The sequence below is a fragment of the Plecotus auritus genome, assembly GCF_963455305.1.
Source record: "Plecotus auritus genome assembly, chromosome: 1".
NCBI classification, from domain to species: Eukaryota; Metazoa; Chordata; class Mammalia; order Chiroptera; family Vespertilionidae; genus Plecotus; species Plecotus auritus.
In genome coordinates, this window is record NC_137770.1 from 104097551 (window position 1) to 104124824 (window position 27274).

A 27274-nucleotide genomic window follows, 5' to 3' on the forward strand; every position below is an offset into this window, starting at 1 on the left:
CAGGCCAGCACGGGGGGCAGTTGAGGGTGATTAGGCTGGCAGGGGAGAAAGTGAGGGGCGACTAGGCTGGCAGGAAGCGGTAGTTGTGGGCAACCTGGCCTGCAGGGGGTGCAGTTGGTGACCAGGGCAGTAACGGGTGACCAGGCTGGTGGGGGTGCCATTTGGAGCGACCACGCTGGCAGGGAGGGGGTAGTTGGGGGCCATCAGGCCAGCACTCAGAGGGGCAATCAGGCCACGGGGGGGGGGGGGGTAGTTAGGGGTGACCAGGAAGGCAGGCAGGCCGGCAGGTGAGCGGTTAGGAGCCAGCGGTCCAGGATTGTGAGAGTGATGTCCCGGATAGGAAAGGCTGCAGGCCGGGCTGAGGGGACCCTCTCGCTCACAGCCCCCTCCTGTGCACGAATTTCATGCACCTTTAGTGAGTGTATAAATAAGTGGAACAACAAATTAATGTTTTTCTCCCTCCTTTTTCTCCCTCCCTTCTCCTCTCATCCTTCCCTTTCTCCCTTCTTCTCTCTCTCCACCCTTTTCTCTCCACTCCTTTCTTCTCTCTCTAAAATAAATAAATAAAAACAAAAATATTAAATGGAGAATTCCAGGAATAAACACTTCATAAGTTAAATTGCATCCCATTCTGGATGCCCTAGAGAAATTGTTCACTATCCCATTTCATCCCACCCTGAACTTAAATCATCCCTTTGTCCAGTATATCCATGCTTTATAAATTACCTGGCCATTTAGTCACTTAGTAGCCGTCTCAATTACCAGAGAGGGAGTACATTCACATAACTTTTATTAATGTATATTATTACAATTATCCTATTATATTATTAGTTATTGTTATCTCTTACCATGCCCGATTTATAAATTAAACTTTATCATAGGTATGCACATATAGGAAAAAGCAGTATAAACAGTACTAACTCCTTGCTTAACATAGTCAATTGGTTCTGTAACTTTAAGCAAAGCAACATTTAATGAAACCATTTTTACCGTAGGCTAATTGATATAAAACAAGAGTTATGTTTCTATCAACTTTATAATGAAATGACGTTATTTGAGGACCTGCTATATATAGGATTTGGTACTATCTGTGGTTTTCAGGCCTCCATTGGGGGGGTCTTGGATCATATCCCCTGAGGATAGGTAGGAAGACTATTTAATCTACATCGCTAATGTCAATTGTATATAATAAAAGCCTAATATGCTAAGTGTCCGGTCATCCACTTGACTGTTCAACCAATCAAAGCGTGATATGCTAAGGCCACTCAACTGCTCTCTATGATGTGCATTGACCACCAGGGGGCAGACACTCCTACCGGTAGGTCAGCTTGCTGCTGGGGTATGGCCGATCAGGACTGAGCGAGATGGGCCGGACACTCCCTGGAGCCCTCCTGCGGTCCCTGCCGGCTGGCCAACCTCCCACGTCCCTCCCTGGCCCTGATTGTGCACCGGTGGGGTCCCTTCGCCTGGCCTGCACCCTCTCACAATCTGGAATCCCTCGGAGGATGTCAGAGAACTGGTTTCAGCCCCACGGCAGAACGACTGGTCACTATGACATGCACTGACCACCATGGGGCAAATGTTCAATGCAGGACATTCCCCGAAGGCTCCCGTTACAAAAGAGCACAGGCTGGGCTGAGGGACCCCCCTTCCCCGAGTGCACAGATTTTGTGCACCGGGCCTCTAGTCTTATTTTGAAACAATTTAGGACAACTCTTGTTATCTTAAAAAGCACTGAAGAATGAATGTAACTGGGAAGTTTTATTGATAAAACTTTTGCTTTGATTTCGTTTCCCTGCTATTTGCCATTGTGATAGAAGTCTGTCTCACCAGATTCTGACATTTCAGGTTACTACTCCTGTCGTTAAGCAAGGACCAGTTTCACAATCGGCCACACAGCAGCAGCCTGTAACTGCTGACAAACCACAAGGTCATGATCCTGTTTCCCCTCGAAGTCTTCAGCGCTCAAAGTAAGTTGATGTTATGTGTTGAGACAACATTTTTTCCTTAATATGGCATACTGCATTGTTCAAATATTATAAATATGTATGCTGGTATATGATAGAATTTGATCTTGGAAGAATCCATGGATAACCTAACTTCTTTTTATGTATTACCAAATTTACAAAGGCAATCTGTAGCAATTAGATTGTTGGGTAGTAAAGCCTGGGTTATTTTGAGAAAGGTGACTCTTTTCTTTAGTATTTCACTTAGTAGAATATGATAGGAGTAACAATATGTAATACATGTACAAAGAGGGCACATGGTTATATAATACTTTATTTGTTGGAAAATGAGACATCATTTTTAACCTCCTCATAGCAGTTTTTGATTGGAGTGTATTGATGAAGCCAAAAATCTCACATCTAAAAACTTGGGCCAGTGTTGCCAGTGGTGTGTGTTTAGTCAAGCTTTCCTCTTAGCTTCAACTCTGTTCCTATAAGGATTACTTATCATATAGAGCTGTAGTGTGTTGTCACTTTTCTTTGTTAAATGAACAAATACAACTTTAAATTATTTTCATTGGATTGATTTTCCTGTTTTGATTTCTTGCTATGAGGTGGCAAAATAATTCAACTGTTGAGAACTTAACACATACAAATGAGAGTTGTCCCCTTCAAAATCATCACCTTGGGAAGCTGTGTACTTACTCCAGCAATGTTGCTATTGCTCAGAACATTTTTGGGAAATTCTTCTTTTAAATTGTCTTTAGAGGCTGCAGTATTATTTTAAGTATCCTCAGTGATGAAAACTCTTCATCCTTTGGGAGATTTAGTTTTTGGAAATAACTGAAATTCATTCAGAGCCAAGTCTGATGAAGCAGGTAGGAAATAACCAACGTGGGTGACTAAATTTTTTATTCTCACTACCATATCCCTAAACCCCAGCCTAAACCATACAGTTTTAAAAGAATAGCCCTAGCCAGTTTGGTTCAGTGGATAGAGTGTTGGCCTGCAAACTGAAAGGTCCCAGGTTCGATTCTGGTCAAGGGCACATGCCCAGGTTGTGGGCTCGATCCCCAGTGGGGACTTGCAGGAGGCAGCCAATCCATGATTCTCTCTCATCATGGATGTTTCCATCTCTCTCTCCCTCTTCCTTCCTCTCTGAAATCAATAAAAAAATAATTTCAAAAAATAAAAGAAGATAACCAATTTCAGAGTGTTACTTTTTTTGGTCTTATTTTGCCACTGAACTCATTAATTGCTATCCAATAAAATGCCTGTATTTTGCTTCTCATTATTTTACCCTCTGATTCAATACTCTGTTCTGTTGTTAATCAAGAGCAATATATCTTTTTCCCCTCCTTATCTACATGTATTTAAGATATAATATTCAGATGTGCATTGTATCTACAATTGTTAAAATGTGACCATGTAGCCATGGTTGGTGTCACTCAGTGATTAGAGGGTTGGCCCTCCTTTCCACTCTCTAAAAATCAATGGAAAAAATATCCTTGGGTGAAGATTAACAAAACAAGCAAACAAACAAAAAAAATGTGACCATTTCTTGGTGATATTCTTATTAGTGTTTATAGTATACAAAGTCATCAGGTTCTGCTGTCAAATTTGGAGAATAGTGTTATTTTAAATATATTTCTGACATTAGTTTTAAAGGGGCTTTCCCAACCAAAAGTGTATTTAGGGATATATGATATAAATATACTTAGAATTTTAAAATTCTGTTAATCTTCTACACTAATAAAAGAGAAACTTGCAAATTAACCATCACTCCGCTACACCCACCAGCCAATCAGAGCGAGTATGCAAATTAACCCAACCAAGATGGTGGCCACAGAGCTAGAGCAAGCAGGAGGCTTGGGTTGCCCCTGGCAATGGAGGAAGCCAAGCTTCCCGCCCGCCCTGGTCAGTCCTGGCCTCCGCTCAAGGTTACAAAGTTTCAATTATAGAAGATAAATAAATCCCAGATGCCAGGGCCTCCGCTTGGGTCGCCGGGGGTCATGGCTGGCCTGCAAACCACCACAGGCCCCTTGACCAGGCTGCCCCATGCCCCAAGGGAACCCCCACCCTGATCTGGGACACCCTTCAGGGCAAACCAGCCAGGGAGGGCAGTTGGGAGGGACCAGGCCTGCAAAGGAGGGCGATCAAGCCTGCAGGGGAGGGCAGTTCAGGGTGACCAGGCCTGCAGGGAAGAGCAGTTGGGGCCAACCAGGCCTGCAGGGGAGGGCAGTTAGGGGTGACCAGGCCTGCAGGGGAGGCCAGTTAGGGGCAATCAGGCTGGCAGGGGAGCAGTTAGGCATCAATCAGGCTGGCAAGGGAGTGGTTAGGGGGTGATCAGGCTGGCAGGCAGAAGCGATTAGGGCCAATCAGGCAGGCAGGAAGGCAGGCAGGCGAGCAGTTGGGAGCCAGCAGTCCTGGATTGTGAGAGGGATCCCAGATTGGAGAGGGTGCAGGCTGGGCTGAGGGACACACACACCCCCTGCACAAATTTCGAGTACCGGGCCTCTAGTCTATATATATAAAAGGCTAATATGCAAAGTGTCCCTTCCGGAGTTCGATCGCTCACTATGATGTGCGCTGACCACCAAGGGGCGGCATGGAATATAGGGAGGCCCCGGCCCGCAGCCGGAAGGACTCGATTGGCCCTGATTGCCAGCCCATGCCTAGGGGCCCTTCCTCGTGCACCGGGCCTATCTGTGTTAAAATAACAAATTTTTCTTAGGTATTTGGTTATCTTGAATTGAATGTATTGACAGACACTATCTAGGATACCTTAAAACTGCTTGTAGATACACTACACATTCAATTCTGTTTTCTCTTCCAGTAGCCAGAGAAGTCCATCACCTGGTCCAAATCATACTTCTGGAAGTAATGCATCAAATGCAGCAGTTGTACCACAGAATTCATCTACCCGAGCTACATGTTCATTAACACCTACGCTAGCAGCACATTTCAATGAAAATCTCATAAAACATGTTCAAGGATGGCCTGCAGATCATGCAGAAAAGCAGGTATGTTACATGATTCACAGTAGATGTTTTACCTTTGGATAACTAAAAATATAATTTCAATTCTACTTTTAAAAAACCTGATCTGGACTGCTATATTCAAGCTATATTTAAAGCAACTAATTTCTAAATAGGTTGTCTATTTTATAAAATATTTGATATATACTTACCTATAGGTGGTTTAACATAAAGTAATTTAATATAATTGTCATTGTAGCTACCAAGTACTAAGCATTTAGTTGTATACAAAGTGCTTTGTTTTTTCCACTTAAAACTGCTAACGAGCCATAGCGGGTTTGGCTCAGTCGATACAGTGTCAGCCTGCGGACCAAAGGCTCCTGGGTTCAATTCCAGTCAAGGGCATGTACCTTGGTTGGAGGTTCCTCCCCAGCCTGGACCCTGGTTTGAGCTCATGCAGAAGGCAACCGATCAATGTGTTTCTCACTGATAATTTCTGTCTTTCCCTCTCTCTTCCACTTTCTAAAAATCAATGGAAATTATCCTTGGGTGAGGTTTAAAAAAAAAAAAAAACAAAAAAAAAACAAAAAAAAAAAAACAAAAAAGACTGCTAACCAGTGCATATAATGAGTTTTCCCATTTTATCAGGGAGTCCCTTAAGACCAAATAAATTATACTAAAATCACCCCATTGATGTGTGCTTTTTCCATTCAGCCAGTCATTCTGATAGTTTTAGAACCCATTATTGGTTTTAATTTTATGATTCTCCCACTAGACTAAGCTGTTAGAATTTAAGAAACATTTTTGTTTTAGGATGAGGGCACTTAAGGCATTGAAATTATTGCCATGGGCTTCTCCCTTTTATCAGATAACTGACCATCTGAAATGTTCTCTAAGTTAACAGAGGTATGTTGTCTATAATGATACAGGAATATAGTAAGGCCCTTTTATCAGCATTGTACCTGAACTTTGGCTGATCCAGCATCTTTTATTGGTGACAAATCATGAGTCATCCTATCCTAGTGGTATACTATTCTAAGTATCTTCCACCATATGAGAGTTTTGTGTGTGTGTGTGTGTGTTTTGTTTTTGGGTTTTTTTGGGTGTGTTTTTTAAAGAAAATAATTTTCCCCTTAGATTCACCAGCAATGTTGTGGGTTTATTTATTTAATTATTTCAGGTTTGGGGTTTTTTTCATGCAAAACTATTTTAAATATAATGTTACATGCAATAAAATTAATATTTTAAGAATAAAAGGATTTTAAGTATAATACTATTACCAAAACTTTACTAATATAGTATGATATCACAAAAGTTGTAGGAAATATTAAAAATCTGCAAAAAAACAGGATTTCTTCTATCATATTCTAGTATATATTTCCCCCCTCCCCCTCTGGGTCTATTGTTATTCATCAGTTTATGTTGTTCATTATATTCCACAAATGAGTGAGATCATATGATATTTATCTTTCTTCAACTTGCTTATTTCGCTTAGCATTATGCTTTTAAAGTATTTTGTCGGATATGAGTATTGCTACTCCAGCTTTTTTTTTCTTTTCCATTTGCATGGAAGATTTTTTTCCAACCCTTCACTTTCATCCTGTGTGTGTCTTTATTTTGAGGTGGGACTCTTGTAGACAGCATATAGTTGGGTCATATTTTTTTATCCATTCAGCTACCTACACCTTTTGATTGGAGCATTTAATCCATTTACATTTAGGGTTATTATTGAGAGTCACTTATTTATAGCCCCTTTAATTCTATTTGGCTAGGTTTCTCTCTCTGTTTCTTCTTCTTAGCAATCCTTACAGCAATCCCTTTAGTATTTCTTGTAATGCTGGTTTGGTGGTGATGAACTACTTTAGCCTTTTTTTTTTTTTTTTTTTTTTTTTTTTGGGCCTGGGAAGCTCTTTATTTGACTGTCTGTTTTCAATGATAGCCTTGCTGGATATAGTAATCTTGGTCTCAGATCCTTGCTTTCCATTACCTTGAGGACTTCATGCCATTCCCTTCTGGCCTATAGACTTTCTGATGAGAAATCAGGTGTCAGCCTTATGGGAACTCCTTTGTAGGTAACAGTTTTCTTTTCTCTTGCTGCCTTTAAGATTTTTTGTCTTTAATTTTTGGCATTTTAATTATGTGTCTGGGTGTGAGTCTGTTTGGGTACTTCTTGTTTGGGGTTTTCTGTGCCTCCTGCACTGATGTGACTTTTTCCTTTACCAGGTTAGGGAAGTTTTCTGCCATTATTTCTTCAAACACCTTCTCTATTCCTTTCTCATTTTCTGCCTCTACTGGCACACCTGCTGTTCTAATATTGTTATGTTTCATGTGGTCCCACAGCTCCCTTTAGGCTGTCCTCCTGTTTTTTAGTTGTTTTTTTCTTTTTGGTTTTCTGATTGAGTGATTTTCAACTCTTGTCTTCTAATTCACTGATTCGATCCTGAGCTTCCCCTAATCTTCAGTGTATTCCTTCCAATGTGTTCTTTATTTGTGTTATGTCACTCTTTATCTCAGACTTCTTTTTCATAGTTACTATATATTTTTCCATACTGTTGAGCATTTTTAACATCATTACTCTGAACTCTGTTTTAGATAAATTTCTTATCTCTGCTTCATTTATCTCTTTTTCTGGAGAATTTGCTAGTTCTTTCATTTGGTGGTTGTTTCTTTGTTTCCTCATTTTAGTTGTCTGTTTGGGTTTGTGACTATGTTTTTAGTAGATCCTCTATACCTCTCAATCTCTAGTGTAGGACAGTGTTAAATTCTGTTTCGACTAATTGGGTCAGGCAAAGACTCAAAGCCTCTAGAGCAGCTGTGGGCAAACTACGGCCCGCGGGCCGGATCCGGCCCGTTCGGCTGTTCTGTCTGGCCCGCGGAGCCGAAAGAGTGGAGGGTTCTCTTGCTCTCCCCTCCGCTCCTTTACTTTGAATTTGTATTAGTTCACACAAACACTCCATCCATGCTTTTGTTCCGGCCCTCCGGTCCAGTTTAAGAACCCATTGTGGCCCTCAAGTCAAAAAGTTTGCCCACCCCTGCTCTAGAGACTGCCTCTGCCTGCAGACTAATAGATTAGATTTCGACTTGAATTGCCCCCCGGCAATCGTCCTCAGGTGTAGCGGAAAGTTTTTTCAACAGGGTGGGCATAATGTTGGGCAGTTGCTTCTGCCTGAAGGCTAATTGTTACTTTTAATCTCATAAGTGCCTCAGGGCAAGATGTTTTCCAATAGGATGTGTCAACTGTCTTCCCCTCAGCAAGGCAAATATCTGTGTGGGAAAGATGTCCTCCTCTGTGTGAGGGAATGACTCAGCCCAGGAAACTTGGGGTGTCTGCCTTATGAGCTCTATCCCCCGAGTCCCCAGTCCTGGGTTCTGCTCTCACAGCTGCAGTCCACTTCATCCTCCCTCTGCAGGAGCACAAGGTGGGTGGTTCCACAGGGAATTTTTGTGCCTTGGCCCTTTAAGAGGGTGCCCGAACTTTTAGCTGCCACTCCCTGGCAGATAGCACCCCACTGCTTTTCACAACTAGATGTAGTGTGGTTACCCTCCTCAGTTTGGTGCTCTCTGCTGGGCAGCACAGCTTGGGGATTAGATCCCAGAGTTCTCAGTGGCACCCTCCCCCCACCCCCCACAGCTGAGATATCTCTCTGGGACTTCAGTTGCTGTCTGTGGGTGCCTTGCCAGCCCTTTTGCACCTCCGCCCCTCCTACCAGTCTCTATGCATTCTCCACCTTTGGTCCTTGGGTATTAGGTTTCTCTCCTGTGTGTTTTCCATTGATTATTCAGGAAGCCTTTCCGTATTTCAGTTGTAATCCCAGCTTGTTCCTGGGAGCCTGTTCGTTCGTGCAGCATCCTCCTACTGTGTCGCTATTTTTAATCTCTCGCGTTTCTGTGGGTTTAAAGGAAAATGATTATTCTGCAATCTTGGTGTAAAGTTCTCAAAAATTTAATGTTTTATTTTTTATATGTGACTTAATATTTTATGTGATTTTATGTAATTATAGGCATCAAGATTGCGAGAAGAAGCCCATAACATGGGGAGTGTTCATATGTCAGAAATTTGTACTGAATTAAAAAACTTAAGATCTTTAGTCCGAGTATGTGAAATTCAAGCAACTTTGAGAGAGCAAAGGTAAGTTTTTTGCTGAAATAATTTTTGTTTCTTAGAATTACATATCTTAAGTCAGACTGAAGTAATTATTTAAAAAGTGAAATTAGACAGCAACTAATTATAAAGCGTCGCTCTTGAATTGAGGGGACTTATCTATTGCCCAGGGTATTTATTTCAGTTGAAATTTCAAATTACTATTTACATTATGCTTCTATTAGCAATAGATTCTTGGAAATAACAGTAGGAATATAATTTTCAGCTGGTTCAATGACATATCTGTTTTCACCTAAACTCTTATTGTCTCATTTTTTAAACACCTGTTACAAAATTGAGTACAAACTTTAAATGGCTTCACATCCTGTCTGTATAAGGTAGAAACCACGCATATTTAGTAAAATAACAAGTTGGGGTTTATAGTATACTTGGAAAAATTGAGTTTTTATCTAATGTTTCAATTTCTAAAATATGTGGAGGCAGTTTTTGAATATCAACTGGGATTTTTTTACTCTAAGATTGCTCTGAACAGAACTTTAACATACATAAAGCTTAATTTCATTTTGCCTTGCTAGACAGATGATTTAGCTTTTAAGAAATTATACTATTCCTTATTGCACAGTCAAATATCAAGCCAGTATACGAAAGATTTTCTGAAGTTTATGAAAATTTGGTTAGCTGTGGCATTTGGCTTTTATTTTTTTGTTTTAAATATACATATCTGTGGGACTTGCCTTGGCTCCATTTTTATGAATTTACATTTATATTGAAAACTATTCTTCAAAAAATTAGCTTGTTGCACCTAGTTAATTCCATCATTACTATACTTACTATATTTTAGTCCAGAAAACATTCAATATAGGCTTTATCTCATGTTCAATATCTACTGCCTTTGTGTATGTGTGATGATACAGTAAACACTATGTTTTAAATCAATCTTTATATTCAAATATTGAGAAATTGTTTGACAACTAGAAAACGTTCTAACTTTTGTCATTCTTGTGCAATACATTTTCTTATGTAAAATATATTTAATGATTGTCTTAACTATAGACTTAATAGTTTTTAATTATTTTGTCTTAACTAGTAACTGGTTTTTTAAAAGATAATTTTGTTGTTAGAAGTTTGGTTTTTCTGGAACATTTATATGACCACACAGTTCTAATGCCTTCTTATTTTTTTCAGGATACTATTTTTGAGACAACAAATTAAGGAACTTGAAAAGCTAAAAAATCAGAATTCCTTCATGGTCTGAAGATGTGAATAATTGCACATGGTTTTGAGTACAGGAACTGTAAATCTATTGCCCAATCTTAACATTTTTGATCTGCATTTAAGTAGACTTTGGACCGTTAAGCTGGGCAAAGGAAATGACAAGGGGACTGAGGTCTGTGAGAGTTGATTCAGTGGAAAGAGCCAAGACTGATGTAAAACCCTTGAAATGTAGATTTAATGTAGATGTATTCTTCACGTTGTAAATATGTTTTGTAGAGTGAAGCCATGGGAAGCCATGTGTAACAGAGCTTAGACATCCAAAACTAATTAATGCTGAGGTGGCTAAATACCTAGCCTTTTACATGTAAACCTGTCTGCAAAATTAGCTTTTTTAAGAAAAGAAAAAAAAAATGGAGGGGGGGGTTTAATTTATCATTCAGAAATCTTGCATTTTCAGAAATTCAGTGCAAGCGCCAGGCGATCTGTGTCTAAGGAGATACAATTTTGAACCATATGGGCAGTGTACAAAATATCATGAAACAACTATTTCCACACTTGCACCTGATCAAGAGCAGTGCATCTCTGTTTGTTTTGCAGAGAAATGTTTTTCCATTTCCGATGTGTTCCATTTCCCTCTGAAATACTTGATTTGATTTTATCCATTTTTTAAGGCTCCTCTTTTTTCTCCTTTCTTAAGGCACTGTTGCTATGGCACTTTTCTATAATCTTTTCATTCCTGTGTACAGTAGCTTAAAATTGCAGTGATTGAGCATAACCCACTTGTTTGTATAAATTATTGAAATCCATTTGCACCCTGTAAGAATGGAATGGACCTAAAAGTACTGCTGGACTAGAGTGTGTGCTGAATTACATTGATTGCTCAAATGTAAGGAAATGGCCCAATGAACATGGTTGTGGGAGGGGAAAGAGGAAACAAAGCTAGTCAGATGTGAATTGTATCTGTTGTAATAAACATGTTAAAACAAATAAAATGTTATTTTTCTTTTCCTTTGGTCAATTGCATATTAGAATTTGAACTACCTGGGGATTCTTTATCAGAACTATTCTTGTTGAATATTTATACTTAATTGAAATAAGTCCTTAAAGAAGGTTTCGTTTAAAAGCAGATGAACAGGAAATGTGTATACGATATTTAATGAAATATGAAATTCAACAAGAATGATTAAGTCACTTCCCAAGTGGTTGTCATTTGTTAAATCCTGGTTTACCTGTCTTGCTATTATGACATTTCATTTTGAAGGATGTTTGTGTTGTAGCTAACTGTTCAAGTCTGGTGCTGACTGCTGTTCTTAGCCATCACAAAACGCTAAATTTGTGTAATTGGAGCTTCCTACTGTTAGCTGGAAATGGTGGAGAAGCTCAGCTTTGTATATTGTTTTCCTAAAGTATATTAAAATAAAAAAAGAAACTATTGCTACTATAAAATTACCTTGGCTTTTTTTTTTTCTCTGTCAAAATATTGGTCAGCTGGCCTTAGCATGACACTGCCAGTATTATATCAAGTCACAAGGGTTTCTTTATGCAGAAAATACCTTAATTTCAAAATCTTATCCAATTTTAGAGCCTTTTTTTCCTGTCGAGGCAGATGTATTCATGTGCTTTCAGAGAACTGCCAGCACCAAGGGCTTATTTTGTGATGTGAGACATTAATGTTATTACATTCTGGGATACTAAAATTTTGAAATTGCTCTTCTTGCTTTAAGCATATTTAAGGTATAGAAGATAATGCTCAGACTTTTCAATAAAATTTAAAAAGTAAACTGTAAGAGATAGTATGGATGATATTTTCTAAAATACAAAAATGTTCCAGTATAATTAAGAGGAATTAGAATCTGATACTGGAGACTGATTTTTTTTTTATTGTAACTTGAGCATAAAATGTAAGAAGAACCAAATGTCATAAGTTATATCATCATGAAATGTTTATACCTATGAGATTGTTAACATTTGCTGGACTTGATTAGTGCATGTAAATGAAACTCCGAAGAGAACTCTGTTAAGCTAGAACCCTTATTAATGTAGTCCTGTATGTTTCCAGGATAGAAGTAAGCAATTTGCTATGTGGTAGGCAAAGGTTTCCTGATCAGATGGTAACTCATATAAAAGATGCCTGATTTGAAATTTCCTGGTGAATTTTTAAACACAGAAAATTAAAATTTTTGTAGTCTATTTTTACAATATTTGAATCACTTAATTCTATAAAAAATTATTTTAAATATTGCACTTTAATACAGACATGGTGTCCAGCTACTAACCTTCTTGAGGTAACCAAGGACAGTTTCTAAAAATAGACAAAATATCAGAGAATATGTGGGCACCTTGAGTCAAATAATTTGAGAATGGAAATATGAATAGCCCCTAGGAAACCTCAGGGTTTTAATTTTTGTTTTAAAAGGGACGTATTCAAACTGTGTTATAAAATGTATTTTGTGAAGGTGGGTCTGTTAGAAGGTGGGTCTTTACTCTGAAGAACCAGCTTCCCTACTATTTTTTCTATGTAGTTCAACTAACTTTTCATTTTAAAACTTGGACTATATTTCCAGATTTTTAACACCCTGAAAATTCCCATGCTTCAGCCCTTTTTTAAAGACATCATGCTTTTAATAGCCCAAATGAATGATTTTATCTTCTAATTTTATATGTCTGTTTCACACTTGTAATATATTGGAAAGAAGGTGCTTAAAACTTTGCAAAGAATGAATTGTTACCCCATTTCAAAAATAATCTATTGTTCTGTTTAAACAGCCTTAGCTTTAAGGGATTATTTCCCCAGGGGTGGGGGCAGGGCATGAAGGAAGTCACTCTGCAAATCAGAACTATTATAGTTCTGATTTGGACTTAAATCAGGACTTAACACTACTGTATTTAGATATGGGGTTTGAATATACGGATTTCAATACCTGTAAATACGGCTATATCTTGTATTTGTACTGAAGTGTACAAAATTACACTAAAAAGTAATAAATATGTTTTGACTATATTGTGCGGTTATTTCAGAATAGTCTGTTTTGAAAGTCTTAGAATGCATAATTTGCATTTTAAAAAAATCAGATCACTGCTAGAATTTTAATAGTAGTTGAATCAGTTGCAATATAATTTCTTAATTGCAGTATTTTAATAAATATTTTGGCTTAAAAGTTGGGATTCTTTAGATCCTGTTCTAATTTGCTATACACATTTGTCCTCTTGATTTCTGAACTTTGGGAGTGCCTTAAAATGCTATCTGCCTAAGCCAGTGGTCGGCAAACTCATTAGTCAATTGACTAATGAGTTTGCCAACCACTGGCCTAGGCAATCTCATCCAGGCTCTTGACTTTAAGAACCCCACTTTAAGGTCAACTTCATTCAAGTTATCTAGTCTTGATCTCTTCTTAGAGCTCTCAACAGCAGACCGTTTAGATACTTGATTTAACATTGCAAATTCTCTAAAAAAGAGCTCGATTTGTGCTTTAGAATTTATTCTCTAGGATTCCCATTTTCATTTATTGGCTCAAGACACAAATGGAGGAGTCATCCTTTATTCTTTTTCCTCTAACACCCTCATCCTATATTTAAACCATCAAGATCCACAAGATCTGCCTTAAAAATGTATTTGGATCTGTAGCTTCTCACTACTTTCATGTTTACCACTCCAATGCAATTTACAATCATTTTTGAACCAGACCACTGCTACAATCTCCTTACCTTTTTGCTTCTACTCTTAACTCAGCACCACAACCACACACACATCTATTCTCCACACAGCCACCAGAGTGAAATATAAATCACATTCTTTTCACAATCCAGTAATTTAATGCTCAGGACAAAATTCAAAGCTCCTACTGTGGTTTACATGTTTAATCCCCTAAATTATATCACCACAATCTCATCTACTAGTTTCTACCTTGTGTTGCAGCCCCACCTCAGGGTTTTTCCATTTTCTCCCTGCCTGGCTGGGAAGTTCTTTTCTTTGAGACTTGCACAGCTTGCTACCCATTCAGTCTCTTCTCACATGTCACCTCAAAGAAGCATTTTCCTGATCTAAAAGGACACCATCACTATTTCTTCGCTGTAGTTTTCGTCAAAGAACAGTGTGATACATAGTACTCCATAAATACTTGAATGAATTACGAATACTAAATAACTACATACAGAATTTAAGAAAATTTACAAAGATTACTGAAAATTTTTCAAATTTTGATTTTGTCCTCTTAGGAGATAAGGAACAGCAACTAGCTTTTATTTTCTTTTAAGAAGTTGTTGCATTTTACTATTGCTTACCAAAACCTAACTGCAAATCTGTTTTAATTGTTAGCATTTTGTGGTCTCTAAGCAAGATTAATCAACTGAACCAGTAATAATTAGAGCTTCCTGTGAACACATTTTAGGAGTAAGTAAATCCACAAGAAGCAAGATGCTACTTCTGATTAATAAGCTTGGGGAGATGGACCAGCAGGACCTGTTCCTGCTTCTGAAGGGCAATATTGGATGAATTGTGTGAGTTAGGGACTATGCCCTAGTTTCACAAGGTAGGATGCTTTGAGAATCCCATCTTTGGTTCACATGATGCTTTGATATCCAACCAGGCCTTTGTGACTAATTTTTAGGACAGAGTATAGGCAGGAAACACTCTTGAATTATGTTCTAAGATGTGTCACTAATAGAACATTTGTACTACATGTGCCCATCATATGGAAAATGGCTGAGATGGCGAATTTTCTGCTTTTGTGAAGATTAAAGATTGATAGGCAAAAGCATTATTATAAAAGTTTTAAGATGCCTGTTAATTGCCCAATTACATCAGTCTATGGGTATGTTAGGATCACAATAATTCTTTTTTTTTTTTTTTTGAAGTACAATTTTCATTTATTTTTCCCCCAGAGAACTTTTCTTCACTCCTTAAACTTAGCTCCTTACATGGGCTTTGGTGGAGGTCGTGGGGTAGCATTCGCAGATCTAAATCGGTGTAGGGGTGTTTGGTCCTTACGGGCTTCATGCAAACGATTCCTGACTACTTTTCTGTGAATGGCACAGCTCATACAGTAATGTAGTTTTACATAACAGCTTGGGAAGCACATAGGCGTCGAAGACACTTGCTTCGGAGATGTCCCTAATGGCTCTACTATGTTCGAATGACAAACTTCTTAACTTGATGGGCATGCACCAGGCGCAGTTGGTGCAATGAATAGGCTGCACATGGCCTCAGCCTTTTTTGGCATGACCATTTTTCCTTCTTTTCTTAGTCATCTTGGAATCCACAATAATTTTCTTTCGCTATTTACGTAGTTTCAGGGTTATTACCTTATATGAGAAAGGCAGGAAACAAGGACAATAATTTTTGTCTAGTGTATTGTATATCCCCATCAACTAGAAAAATTAGCACAAAGTGTGTACTCAAAATATTTTTACATGAAATAAGTATACATTTTAAATATTTGCTCTGTAAGATGACTCAATTTTGTATTTAAACTTAACATTTTCCAAAATATATTTATATATATAAATTTTTATTTCAAGGAGGAAGGGAGATGGAGAGAGAGAGAAAACATCAATGATGAGAGAATCATTGATCGGCTGCCTCCTGCATGCCCCACACGGGATCAAGCCTCCATGTGCCCTGACCAGGAATCGGACCATGACCTCCAAGTTCATAGGCTAATGCTCAACCAGTGAGCCACGCCAGTCGGGCAAAATAATTTTATTTTAAGAGCTCCAATTAAAATACCAATGCAATCTCAGGCTACATCTCTCTATACTTGTTTCACCAGCGCAAGAATTAGGGGCCATCAGGCAGGCAAGCAGAGGGATTAGGGGCGATCAGGCAGGCAGGCAGGCAGGCAGGCGAGCAGTAAGATGCTATGTAAAATACTTATAATGGATGCAGGTTAAGATAGCTGATATCCCCCATCCTATATAATAAAGAGCTAATATGCAAATGGTTGTCACTCCGTAACAGCTCAGACACTCAACACTGGGAGAGAGGAATGGGGACCAGCCAGGAACAAATGAGCTCGCGAGAGAGGAATGGGGACAGCCAGGCTTCGGCCTGGGAGAGGAACAAGCCGCACACTCTGCTGTCCTGGGTGCCAGCAGCTGCATCTGTGCCTGTGGCCTGGGAGAGGGACAAACTGCCTGCCCCACAGTCCTGGGTGCCAGCAGCTGCGCCTGCACCTGTGGTCCAGGAGTGGGACAAGCCACTCACCCCACGGTCCTGGGCACCAGTGGCTCCGTCTGTGGCTGTGGCCCAGGAGAGGGACAAACCGCCCACCCTGTGGTCCCGGGCGCCCGTGGCTGCTCCTGCGGCATGGGAGAGGGACAAGCCACCTGCCCCGCAGTTCTGGGCACCATCACCTGTGGCTACAGCCCAGATGAAGCTGCCTGCCCATGGTCCCCTGTGGCTGTGGCCAGCCCCGGTGAAGCTGGCCTGGGTCCTGGGTGCCTGTGGCCAGCCAGAGGGAGGGAAGCCCGGGTCCCAGGTACCTGCAACAGGCTGGAGGAGGGAATCCTGGGTCCCGGGTGTGGGGTGAGGCAAAGGTGGTTAGGGGTAATCAGGCCAGCAGGGGAGAAGTTAGGGGCAATCAGGCAGGCAGAGGTGGTTAGGGGCCATCAGGCAGGCAAGCAGAGGGATTAGGGGCGATCATGCAGGCAGGCAGACGAGTGGTTAGGAGCCAGCGGTCCCAGATTGCAAGAGGCAGTCGGACATCCCCCAAGGGGTCCCGGATTGGAGAGGGTGCAGGCTGGGCTGAAGGACTCCCCCCAACCCCCCCTCCCCATGCACAAATTTCTTGCACTGGGCCTCTAGCGCTTAACATAAGTATTTAAAGAGCCAAAATATTCCTCCACAAATATAAAAAATATGAAAGAAGCACAAACCTGTTCTATGTTCTTTGAAAGGTGGTGGCTGGAGAGAAAAAGGAAGATAGAAAATTTTGTTGTAGCTTAGCACAACTAATCACCCCTGAGTTTGTCAGGATCCAGTCAAAAAATAGAAGTCACCCTGGCTATTGCAAAAGGAGGGAATTTGAAACTGGTGGAGGGTAACACTAAGGCAGGCCTGACTGGAAGAAAGGATAAAGGAGAGAGCTGGTAGCATGGACAGATGGATCCAAGTAAAAGACAAAGCCACTCACTGATTTAAGATGCTTTTTTGAAGTAGAGAGAAACCCAGGCCTCCCTAGTCCCGGATCTGCCTATATTGGCAAAACATACCCAGAAGCCAAAGAGTAAGAAAGCTTGTGACATTCTCTGCAATGCTGAGAAAGGGAGAAAAATGAACTTGAGAGCAAACAAGCAAATAACCAGCACAACCTGTCCTCACTAGCAGAGCAAGGCAAGAGAAAAAGTATGCCAATTTGAGCAATATTTCCTAACAAAAGATAATGGAGAAATGTCTGAAGTTCTAAGAAATATCTAAGAAAATATATTATGACTCAAATATACTTACTAACTTGTTCAAACATAAGAGACAACAGAGACTCCAAAACATGACAGGGTCAGAGACACTGCACTCACTAGATCTCAAATGAAATGACTCAAGAAAATCTAAACAAAAGATAAAGAAAATCTAAACAAAAGATAAAGAATGGTAGTAAAAGCACGGCTGGTGTTTGGGAAGCAGTTTACACATGCAACTGCAGAATGGTGGAAAATGTGGTACATGAGCATAGTAAAATGTGGAAATGTTTAAGTAATAAAATGGGAGGTGGTGAAAAGAGGGGAGGAAGCATAAGTGCATTCTTTCCTTTTTTTAGTTAGAAGGTCCAATGTTTACTGATCGGAAAGGTATTATGTGCTGGGCAGATCAGGTTCTTGCTTTTGTATGCTTACATTTAAATGAAGGCAAAAACAATTTCAAAAAGTAAATGCACAAAAAATTCAGAATTCAAATACACAATACACATTAAATATAGAAATAATTGCTATAAGAAAATGAAAGTGCACTAATTAGAGATCTACAAAGATATGAGGGTGAGGGATTTTAGATCATGTAGTTAGTAAAAGCCTCCCTGAGGATATGACTTTATCAGAGGCCTGAGGAATGAGAACAAGACAGTCATGTGAAGCTCAACATTATATCATTCTTAATAACTAAACACTGGAAGCAGTACCATCAGATTCAGACCATCACCTTTGTTTTTTTCAGTCCTATCTGGGAAGTACTAGCCAATGCAGATAGACAAGAAAAAGAAATGAGCTATAAAAATGAGATAGGAAGAGGGCAAATTGTAGTGATTGTCAGTGATATGTATCTGGAAAGTAAAGATAAAATTATTATTCAATAAAAGGGCTAATTATAACTTTACTATGCAAACATCAATAGCTTTGTTGCATAGAAAATAAAAGTGACTTAATTTACTATGGCAATTAAATCAACACATAAATTAGTCTCTTCAATAAATGGTATTGGGAAATCTGGATATTCATATGGAAAATAATGAAATTGGACCCCTATTTTACACTACTCACAAAAATTAAATTGAGATGGATTAAAAACTCAAATGTAAGACCTGAAACTTGCAAAACTAGAAAAAAGCACAAGGTAAAAGCTCCTTGACATTGGTCTTGGCAACAAAAGCTAAAATCATTAACTGGAGCTACATCAAACTAAAAAGTTGCACAACAAAATAAGTAAAATGGCAACCAACCTATGGAGTGGAAGAAAATATTTGTAAATCATGTATTTGACAAGAATTTAATATATAAAATACATGAGGGCCCTAGTTGGTTTGACTCAGTGGATAGAGCGTCAGCCCTCAGACTGAAGGGTCCCAGGTTTGATTCCGGTCAAGGGTATGTACCTTGGTTGCAAGTATGATCCCCAGCCTGGTCAGGACATGTACGGGAGGCAACAAATCAATGTGTCTATCTCACATTGTTGTTTCTCTTCTCTCTCCCTCCCTCCGACTCTGATGAGCTCAGCAGTCAGCCCCACTCCGGAAATGTCTTCAGAGCCTCCTGGATATATATATTCTTCCAACTTCCACGCAGTGAAGAGGGAATCCGATGGGGCTCCCGGCGACCTCGGGAGCCTGGAGAATGAGAGGCAGATTTAGAAAAGCGTCCTGGAAGGTGGAGACATCCCTCTCCAGGGCCTCAGTGGGCTCAAGCGCCCGTCCAGCTTGGCCTCCACGAAAGATTCAGAATCACCAAGACATTTTATACCAGCTGACTACTTGGAATCCACAGAAGAATTCATCCGAAGGCGTCATGATGATAAAGAAATGAGACCTGCCAGAGCCAAATTTGACTTTAAAGCTCAGACACTGAAGGAGCTTCCTCTGCAAAAGGGAGACATTGTTCACATTTATAAGCAGATCGACCAGAACTGGTACGAAGGCAAGCACCACGGCCGGGTGGGCATCTTCCCGCGAACCTACATCAAGCTTCTTCCTCTTGCAGAGAAGGCTCAGCCCAAAAAGTTGGCACCGGTGCAGATTTTGGAATACGGAGAAGCTATTGCAAAGTTCAACTTTAATGGGGATATGCAAGTAGAAATGTCCTTCAGGAAGGGTGAGAGGATCACGCTGCTCCGACAGGTGGACGAGAACTGGTACTAGGGGAGGATCCCAGGGACGACCCAGCAAGGCATCTTCCCCATCACCTACGTGGACATGCTCAAAAGGCCACTGGTGAAAAACCCGGTGGATTACATTGACCTGCCTTACTCCTCCCCAAGTCATAGTGCCACCGTGAGCCCACAGCAACCTCAAGCCCAGCAGCGAAGAGTCACCCCAGACAGGAGTCAAGCCTCACAAGATTTATTTAGCTACCAAGCATTATATAGCTATACTAGAGGCCTGGTGCACAAAATTTGTGCATGGGGGTGTGTGTCCCTAAGCCCAGCCTGCACCCTCTCCAATCTGGGACTCCTTGAGGGATGTCTGACTGCCCTCTCACAATCCAGGACTGCTGGCTCCCAACCACTCGCCTGCCTCTGCCTGATTGCCCCTAACCGCTTCTGCCTGCCAGCCTGATCACCCCCTAACCACTCCCCTGCCAGCCTGATTAATGCCTAACTGCTCCCCTGCCAGCCTGTTTTCTCTTAACTGCCCTCCCTTGCAGGCCTGGTCACCCCTAACTGCCCTCCCTTGCAGGCCTGGTCACCCCTAACTGCCCTCCCTTGCAGGCCTGGTCACCCCTAACTGCCCTCCCCTGCAGGCCTGGGTCCTTCCCAACTGCCTTTCCCTGCAGGCCTGGTTGCCCCCAACTTCCCTCCTCTGCCAGCTTGGTCACCCCTAACTGCCCTCCCCTGCAGGCTTGATTGCCCCCAACTGCCCTCCCTTGCAGGCCTGGTCCCTCCCAACTGCCCTCCCCTGCTGGCCTGATCACCCACAACTGCCCTCCCTTGCAGGCCTGGTCCCTCCCAACTGCCCTCCCTTGCTGGCCATCTTGTGGTGGCCATCTTGTGTCCACATGGGGGCAGGATCTTTGACCACATGGGGGCAGCCATCTTGTGTGTTGGAGTGATGGCCAATCTGCCTATTACTCTTTTATTAGATAGGATAGAGGCCTGGTGCACGGGTGGGGACCAGCTGGTTTGCCCTGAAGGGTGTCCCGGATCAGGGTGGGGGTTCCCTTGGGGCGTGGAGTGGCCTGGGCGAGGGGCCTGTGGTGGTTTGCAGGCCAGCCACGCCCCCTGGCAACCCAAGCGGAGGCCCCGGGATCTGGGGTTTATTTATCTTCTACAATTGAAACTTTGTAGCCTGGGGCGGAGCCAAGCCTTCTGCTTGCTTGGTGGCAGCAGCCATTCTGTTGGATTTATGTATCTTCTATAATTGAAACTTTGTAGCCTTAAGCGAGGGCAGGGCCAGCCAGGGTGTGCGGAAAGCTTGGCTTCCTTCATTGCCGTGGGCAACCCTAGCCTCCTGCTCTTTCCAGCTCCGTGGCTGCCGCCATTTCTGTTTGGGTTTATGTATCTTCTATCATTGAAACTTTGTAGCCTTGACTGGAGGCCTAGGCCGGCAAGGGCAGGCGGAAAGCTTGGCTTCCTCCATTGCCAGAGAAACCCAAGCCTCCCTCCTGCTCTCTGTGGCTGCAGGCATCTTGGTTGGGTTTATTTGCATATTCCCTCCTGATTGGCTGGTGGGCGTGGCTGGTGGGCGTGGCTTGTAGGTGTAGCAGAGTGATGGTTAATTTGCATATTACTCTTTTATTAGATAGGATATATGTACATATAAATGTAAATATAAATATAAATATAAATATAAATATAAATATAAATATAAATATAAATAAATATAAATATAAATATAAATATAAATATAAATATAAATATAAATATAAATATAAATATAAATATAAATATAAATATAAATATAAATATAAATATAAATATAAATATAAATATATATATATATATTAGAGGCCCGATGCATGAATTCGTGCATGGGTGGGGTCCAGCCAGCCTGGCCAGGAGGAGGGGACATGGGTGGTTGGCTGGCCTGCCTGCTGGTTGAACTCCTGGTCGAGGGGACAATTTGCATATTAGCCTTTTATTATATAGGATATACACTGAGAGGTCAGATTACTATGCATTCAGAGATCATAATCTGGTCACTCAGTGTATGTTCTGTTCTCCCATACAGTGGGCTTTCTTGTTGTTTTGTTGATGGTTTCTTTTGCTGTGCAGAAGCTTTGTATTTTGATGTAGTCCATTTGTTTATTTTCTCCTTAGTTTCTATTGCCCTAGGAGCTGTATTGGTAAAGATTTTGCTATGACATATGTCTGATGTTTTGCTGCCTATGGAATCTTCTCAGATTTTTATAGTTTCCCATCTTATATTTAAGTCTTTTAACCATTTTTACTTTGTTTTTGTGTATGGAGTAAGTTGGTAATCTAGTTTCTTTCTTTCTTTTTTTTTTTTTTGCATATATCTGACCAAGTTTCCCAGTACCATTTATTGAAGAGACTGTCTTATCTCCATTGTATGCTGTTGCCTCCTTTGTCAAATATTAATTGAGCATAATGGCTTGGGTCTATTTCTGGGTTCTCTGTTCTGTTCCACTGGTCTATATGCCTGTTCTTGTGCCGGTACCAGGCAGTTTTGAGAACAGTGACTTTGTAATATAGCTTGATATCTGGTATTGGTGATCCCTCCAACTTTGTTCTTCTTTCTCAGGATTGCTGTGGCTATTCGGGGTCTTTTTTAATTCCAGATGAATTTTTGTAGAGTTTGTTCTAGGTCTGTGAAATATGCCGTTGGCATTTTAATGGGGGTTGCATTGAATCTATAAATTGCTTTGGGTAGTATGGACATTTTAATGATGTTGATTCTACTAATCCATGAACATGAAATATTCTTCCATTTGTTTATGTCTTCCTCTATCTTTTTTTTCAATGTCCTATAGTTTTCTGAGTACAAGTCTTTTATGTCCTTAGTTAAGTTTATTTGGTGCAATGGTAAATGGGATTTTTTTTTAGTTTCTCTTTCTGTGAGCTCATTGTTGGTGTATAAAATAAGCCATAGATTTCTGGGTGTTAATTTTGTATCCTGCTACATTGCCAAATTCATTTATTAAGTCTAGTAGTTTTATGATGGAGTCTTTGGGGTTTTGTATATACAATATCATGTCATCTGCAAATAATGACAGTTTTACTTCTTCTTTTCCAATTTTCTTTTTTTAAAATATATTTTTATTGATTTCAGAGAGGAAGGGAGAGGGAGAGAGAGGAGAGAAACATCAATGATGAGAGAGAATCATTGATTGGCTGCCTCCTGCACACCCTCTACTGGGGATGGAGCCTGCAACTTAGGCATATGCACTTGGCCGGAATCGAACCTGGGACCCTTCAGTCCGTAGGCCGATGCTCTATCCACTGAGCCAAACCAGCTAGGCTTCTTTTCCAATTTGGATGCCTTTTATTTCTTCTTCTTGTCTGATTTCTATGGCTAGCACTTCCAGTACTATATTGCACAGGAGTGGTGAAAGTGGGCATCCCTCTCTTGTTCCTGTTCTTAGGGGAAATGAATTTAGTTTTTGCCCATTGAGTATGATGTTGGCTGTAGGTTTGTCATATAAGGCTTTAATTATGTTGAGGTATGATCCGTCTATTCCCACTTTGCTGAGAGTTTTTATCAAGAAAGAGTGTTGGATTTTCTCAATTGCTTTTTCTGCATCAATTGATATGATTATGTGATTTTTGTCTCTCAATTTGTTTATATGATGTACCGCATTTATTGACTTGCAGATATTGTACCATCCTTGCATCCCCAGAATAAATCCCACTTGATCATGGTGTATGATCTTTCTAATGTAATGCTGGATCCGATTTGCTACAATTCTGTTGAGGATTTTAGCATCTATGTTCATCAAGGTTATTGGCCTGTAGTTCTCTTTCTTTGTGGTGTCTTTATCTGGTTTTGTAATTAGGGCAATGCTGGCTTCATAGAAAGAGCTAGGAAGTGTGCCTTCCTCTTGAATTTTTTGAATAGTCTGAGGAGGATAGATTTTAGTTCTTCTTTGGATGCTTGATAGAACTCCCCTGTAAAGCCGTCCAGACCAGGGCTTTTGTTTACTAGAAGTTTTTTTGTTTTTTTTTATGACTGCTTCAATTTCTTCAGGAGTTATCGGCCTATTCATGTTTTTTTTTTATTCTTCCTGACTGAGTTTCGGAAGCTTGTATTTTTCTAAGAACATGTCTGTTTCATCTAGGTTGTCCAGTTTGTTGGAATAGAGTTATTCATAGTATTTTTTTTCATAATCCTTTGTATTTCTGTGGGGTTGGTTGTTACTGTGATACGAATTTTTTTAAAATAGTAGAGCAGAATAAGAAAATCCAGATGTGTCAGTGGTGGAAGAACTGATTACCATTTTAAATAGATGATCAGGGTTGGCATTGTCAAGTGGTAGCCAAGACTTAAAGGAAATGAATGAGTTGGCCATGTCTGGGGGAACATCAAGAAGAAGAATAGCTAGAGCAAAGGCCCTGGCTACAGGGTGCCTAGCATCTAGTGGGTAGAGAGATCAGCAGGGGACTTGCAGGATATGAGTGTAGGTAGATAGGTGACACGATCCAAGTCACATAGACTTTTGCAGGTGTCTAAGAACTTTGGCTTTTACTCTGAGTGAGATGGTCCCATTGGAGGGTTTTAGTCAGAGCAGTGATATTATCTGACTTACAATTTAAAGGGCTTTGTGTTTAGAATGGACTGAATGAGGGTGGTGGTGAGGAGAGAAGCAGGGATACCCTTTAAAAGGCTACTGCAATAATGCAGGTGTAGTTGAGACAAAGGTAGGATTTCCTCTATACCTCTGCCTTTACTTCCGCAGCTCCTCTGAGTCTCAGTGTACTTTTCTCTTTCCTTCTAGTTGTAGAATTTCCACTTAGCCAACCTTCCTTTGGTTCTGGATGATGTCTGTTTTGTCTTTTAGTTGTAGTTTTGAAGTGGTTGTGCGAGGCAGCAGTTCACATGTTTACCTATGCTACCATCTTGGTTTCTCCTCTGGATGCCTTTTATTTCTTCTTCTTGTCTGATAGCAATGGCTAGTACTTCCAGTACTATGTGGAACAGGAGTGGTGAGAGTGGGCATCCCTGTCTTGTTCCTGTTCTTAGGGGAAATGGTTTTAGTTTTTATCCATTGAGTGTGATGCTGGTTGTGGGTTTGTCATATATGGCTTTTATGATATTGGGGTATGATCCTTCTATTCCCACCTTGCTGAGAGTTTTTATCAAGAAAGGGTGTTGGGTTTTGTCAAATGTTTTTTTCTGTGTCAATTGATATGACTATGTGATTTTTCTCCCTTAATTTGTTTATGTGATATATCACGTTTATTGATTTGCAGATATTGTACCATCCTTGCATCCCTGGGATAAATCCTACTTGGTCATGGTGTATGATCTTTCTGATGTACTGTTGGATCTGATTTGCTAGAATTTTGTTGAGTATTTTGGCATCTATATTCATAAGGGATATTGGCCTATAATTCGCTTTCATTGTGTTGTCTTTATCTAGTTTTGGTATTAGGGTGATGCTGGCTTCATAGAATGAGCTTGGAAGTGTTCCTTGCTCTTAAATTTTTTGGAATAGTTGGAGGAGGATAGGTTTTAGTTTTTCATTGAATGTTTGGTATAACTCTCCTGTGAAGCCATCTGGCCCTGGGCTTTTGTTTGCTGGAAGCTTTTTGATGACTGCTTCAATTTCTTCCATAGTTATTGGCCTATTGAGAGTTTTAGAATCTTCCTGATTGAGTTTTAGAAGGTTCTATTTTTCTAGGAATATGTCCATTTCCTCCAGGTTGTCTAGTTTGTTGGAATAGAGTTGTTCATAGTATTTTTTTTAAGCAATTTTTTGTATTTCTGTGGGGTCTGTTGTTATTTCACCTCTATCATTTCTGATTTTGTTTATTTGGGTCCTCTCTTTTTGTTTCTTGGTGAGCCTGGCTAGAGGTTCATCAATCTTGTTTATCCTTTCAAAGAACCAGTTCTTGGTTCATTGATCTTTCGTATTGTTTTTTTGGTCTCTATGTCATTTATTTCTGCTCTAATCTTTATTATCTCCTTCCTTCTGCTTACTCTGGGCTTTTCTTGTTGCTCTCTTTCTAATTCTTAGAGTTGTAGCATGAGATGATTTACTACCATTTTTTTCTTGTTTTTTGAGGTAGGCCTGTAGAGCTATGAACTTCCCTCTCAGGACTGCTTTCATTGTGTCCCATAGGTTTTGGATTATTGTGTTTTTATTGTCATTAGTTTTCAGGACGTTTTTAATTTCTTCTTTGATCTTATTGGTAACTCAATCAATATTTAATAACATGCTATTTAGCTTCCAAGTGTTTGAGTGTCTTGGATTGTTTTTATTATAGTTTATTTCTAATATTATGCCATTGTGGTCTGAGAAGATGCTTAGTATGATTTCAATCTTCTTGAATTTAGGGAGACTTTGCTTCTGACCCAGTATGTGGTCTATTTTTGAAAATATCCCATGTGTACTTGAGAAGAACATATATTCCACGGCTTTGGGTCGAAATGTTCTGAAGATGTCAAGTACGTCCATCTGATCTAGTGAGTCCTTTAGAATTGCTGTTTCTTTGCTGATTTTTTGTCTAGAGGATTTATCCAGTGATTTCAGTGGGGTATTAAAGTCTTCTACTATGATTGTATTGTTGTCAATCTCTCTCTTGATATCTTCCAGGAGATTTTTTATGTATTTGGGTGCTCCTGCATTGGGTGCATATATGTTTACCAGGGTTGTATCCTCTTGTTGTATCGATCCCTTTAGTATTATGAAGTGGCCTTCCTTATCTCTTGTTATTGCCTTCACTTTGAGGTCTATTTTGTCTGATATAAGTATTGCTACCCCAGCTTTTTTTTTCATTTCCATTTTCCTGAAAGATATTTTCCATCCCTTTACTTTCAGTCTGTGTGAGTCGCTTGTTCTGAGGTGGGTCTCTTGTAGACAGCATATATATGGGTCATTTTTTTTTATCCATTCAGCCACTCAATGTCTTTTGATTGGAGCATTTAGTCCGTTTAAGTTTAAAGTTATTATTGAAAGGTACTTGTTTTTAGCCATTTTTATTTTTTGAGGCTGCGTTCCTTCTTACCTTTTTGTTTCTTCTTTTTACAGCATTCCCTTTAGCATTTCTTGCATAGCTGGTTTGGTAGTGATAAACTCCCTTAGCGTTTTTTGTCTGCGAAGCTCCTGATTTCCCCTTCAATTTTGAATGATAGCCTTGCTGGATAGAGTATTCTTGGATTCAGTCCTTTGCTTTGCATCACTTTGTATATTTCATTCCCTTCTAGCTTGATGTGTTTCTGTTGAGAAATCATTTGATAATCTGATGGGGGATCCTTTGTAGGTAACTCTTTGTCTCTCTCTTGCAGCCTTTAAGATTCTCTCTTTGTTGATAACATTTGCCATTGTAATTATGGCATGTCTTGGCGTGGGTCTTTTGGGATTCATCTTGCTTGGGACTCTCTGTACTTGTGTAACTTTTTTTCCCCCATATCAGGGAAGTTTTCTGTCATTATTTCTTCAAATAAATTTTTTTAATCCTTGATGCTCTTCTTGTCCTTCTGGCAGCCCTATTATAC

General features: G+C 40.1%; 1 protein-coding gene and 2 pseudogenes across 14 annotated transcripts in view; 2 read left to right on the plus strand and 1 right to left on the minus strand.

The window, feature by feature from the left end:
* WAC (WW domain containing adaptor with coiled-coil) overlaps positions 1-13241 on the plus strand; it is an 87637-nt gene extending 74396 nt beyond the window's left edge. For 7 of the 12 annotated variants that reach the window (XM_080641612.1, XM_080641615.1, XM_080641613.1 and 4 more), the window contains exons 11-14: positions 1849-1970; positions 4783-4969; positions 8926-9053; positions 10212-13235. In XM_080641612.1, coding sequence (XP_080497738.1) covers positions 1849-1970; positions 4783-4969; positions 8926-9053; positions 10212-10281 — 507 coding nt within the window. In that variant the 3' untranslated portion in view covers positions 10282-13235. Of the gene's footprint in view, positions 1-1848; positions 1971-4782; positions 4970-8925; positions 9054-10211 lie in introns of all 12 variants that reach the window. The other 5 variants (XM_080641618.1, XM_080641617.1, XM_080641609.1 and 2 more) reach the window with 1 other exon arrangement.
* A 1913-nt stretch (positions 13242-15154) lies between these two features.
* On the minus strand, positions 15155-15488 carry LOC308247642 (small ribosomal subunit protein eS26-like; annotated as a pseudogene). The gene has a single exon. The product of its transcript is annotated as a small ribosomal subunit protein eS26-like (transcript).
* Positions 15489-19150: 3662 nt separating this feature from the next.
* Positions 19151-25806, plus strand: LOC308240691 (sorbin and SH3 domain-containing protein 1-like; annotated as a pseudogene). Its single transcript has 2 exons — positions 19151-20064; positions 25794-25806. The product of its transcript is annotated as a sorbin and SH3 domain-containing protein 1-like (transcript).
* The last annotated feature ends 1468 nt before the right edge of the window (positions 25807-27274 follow it).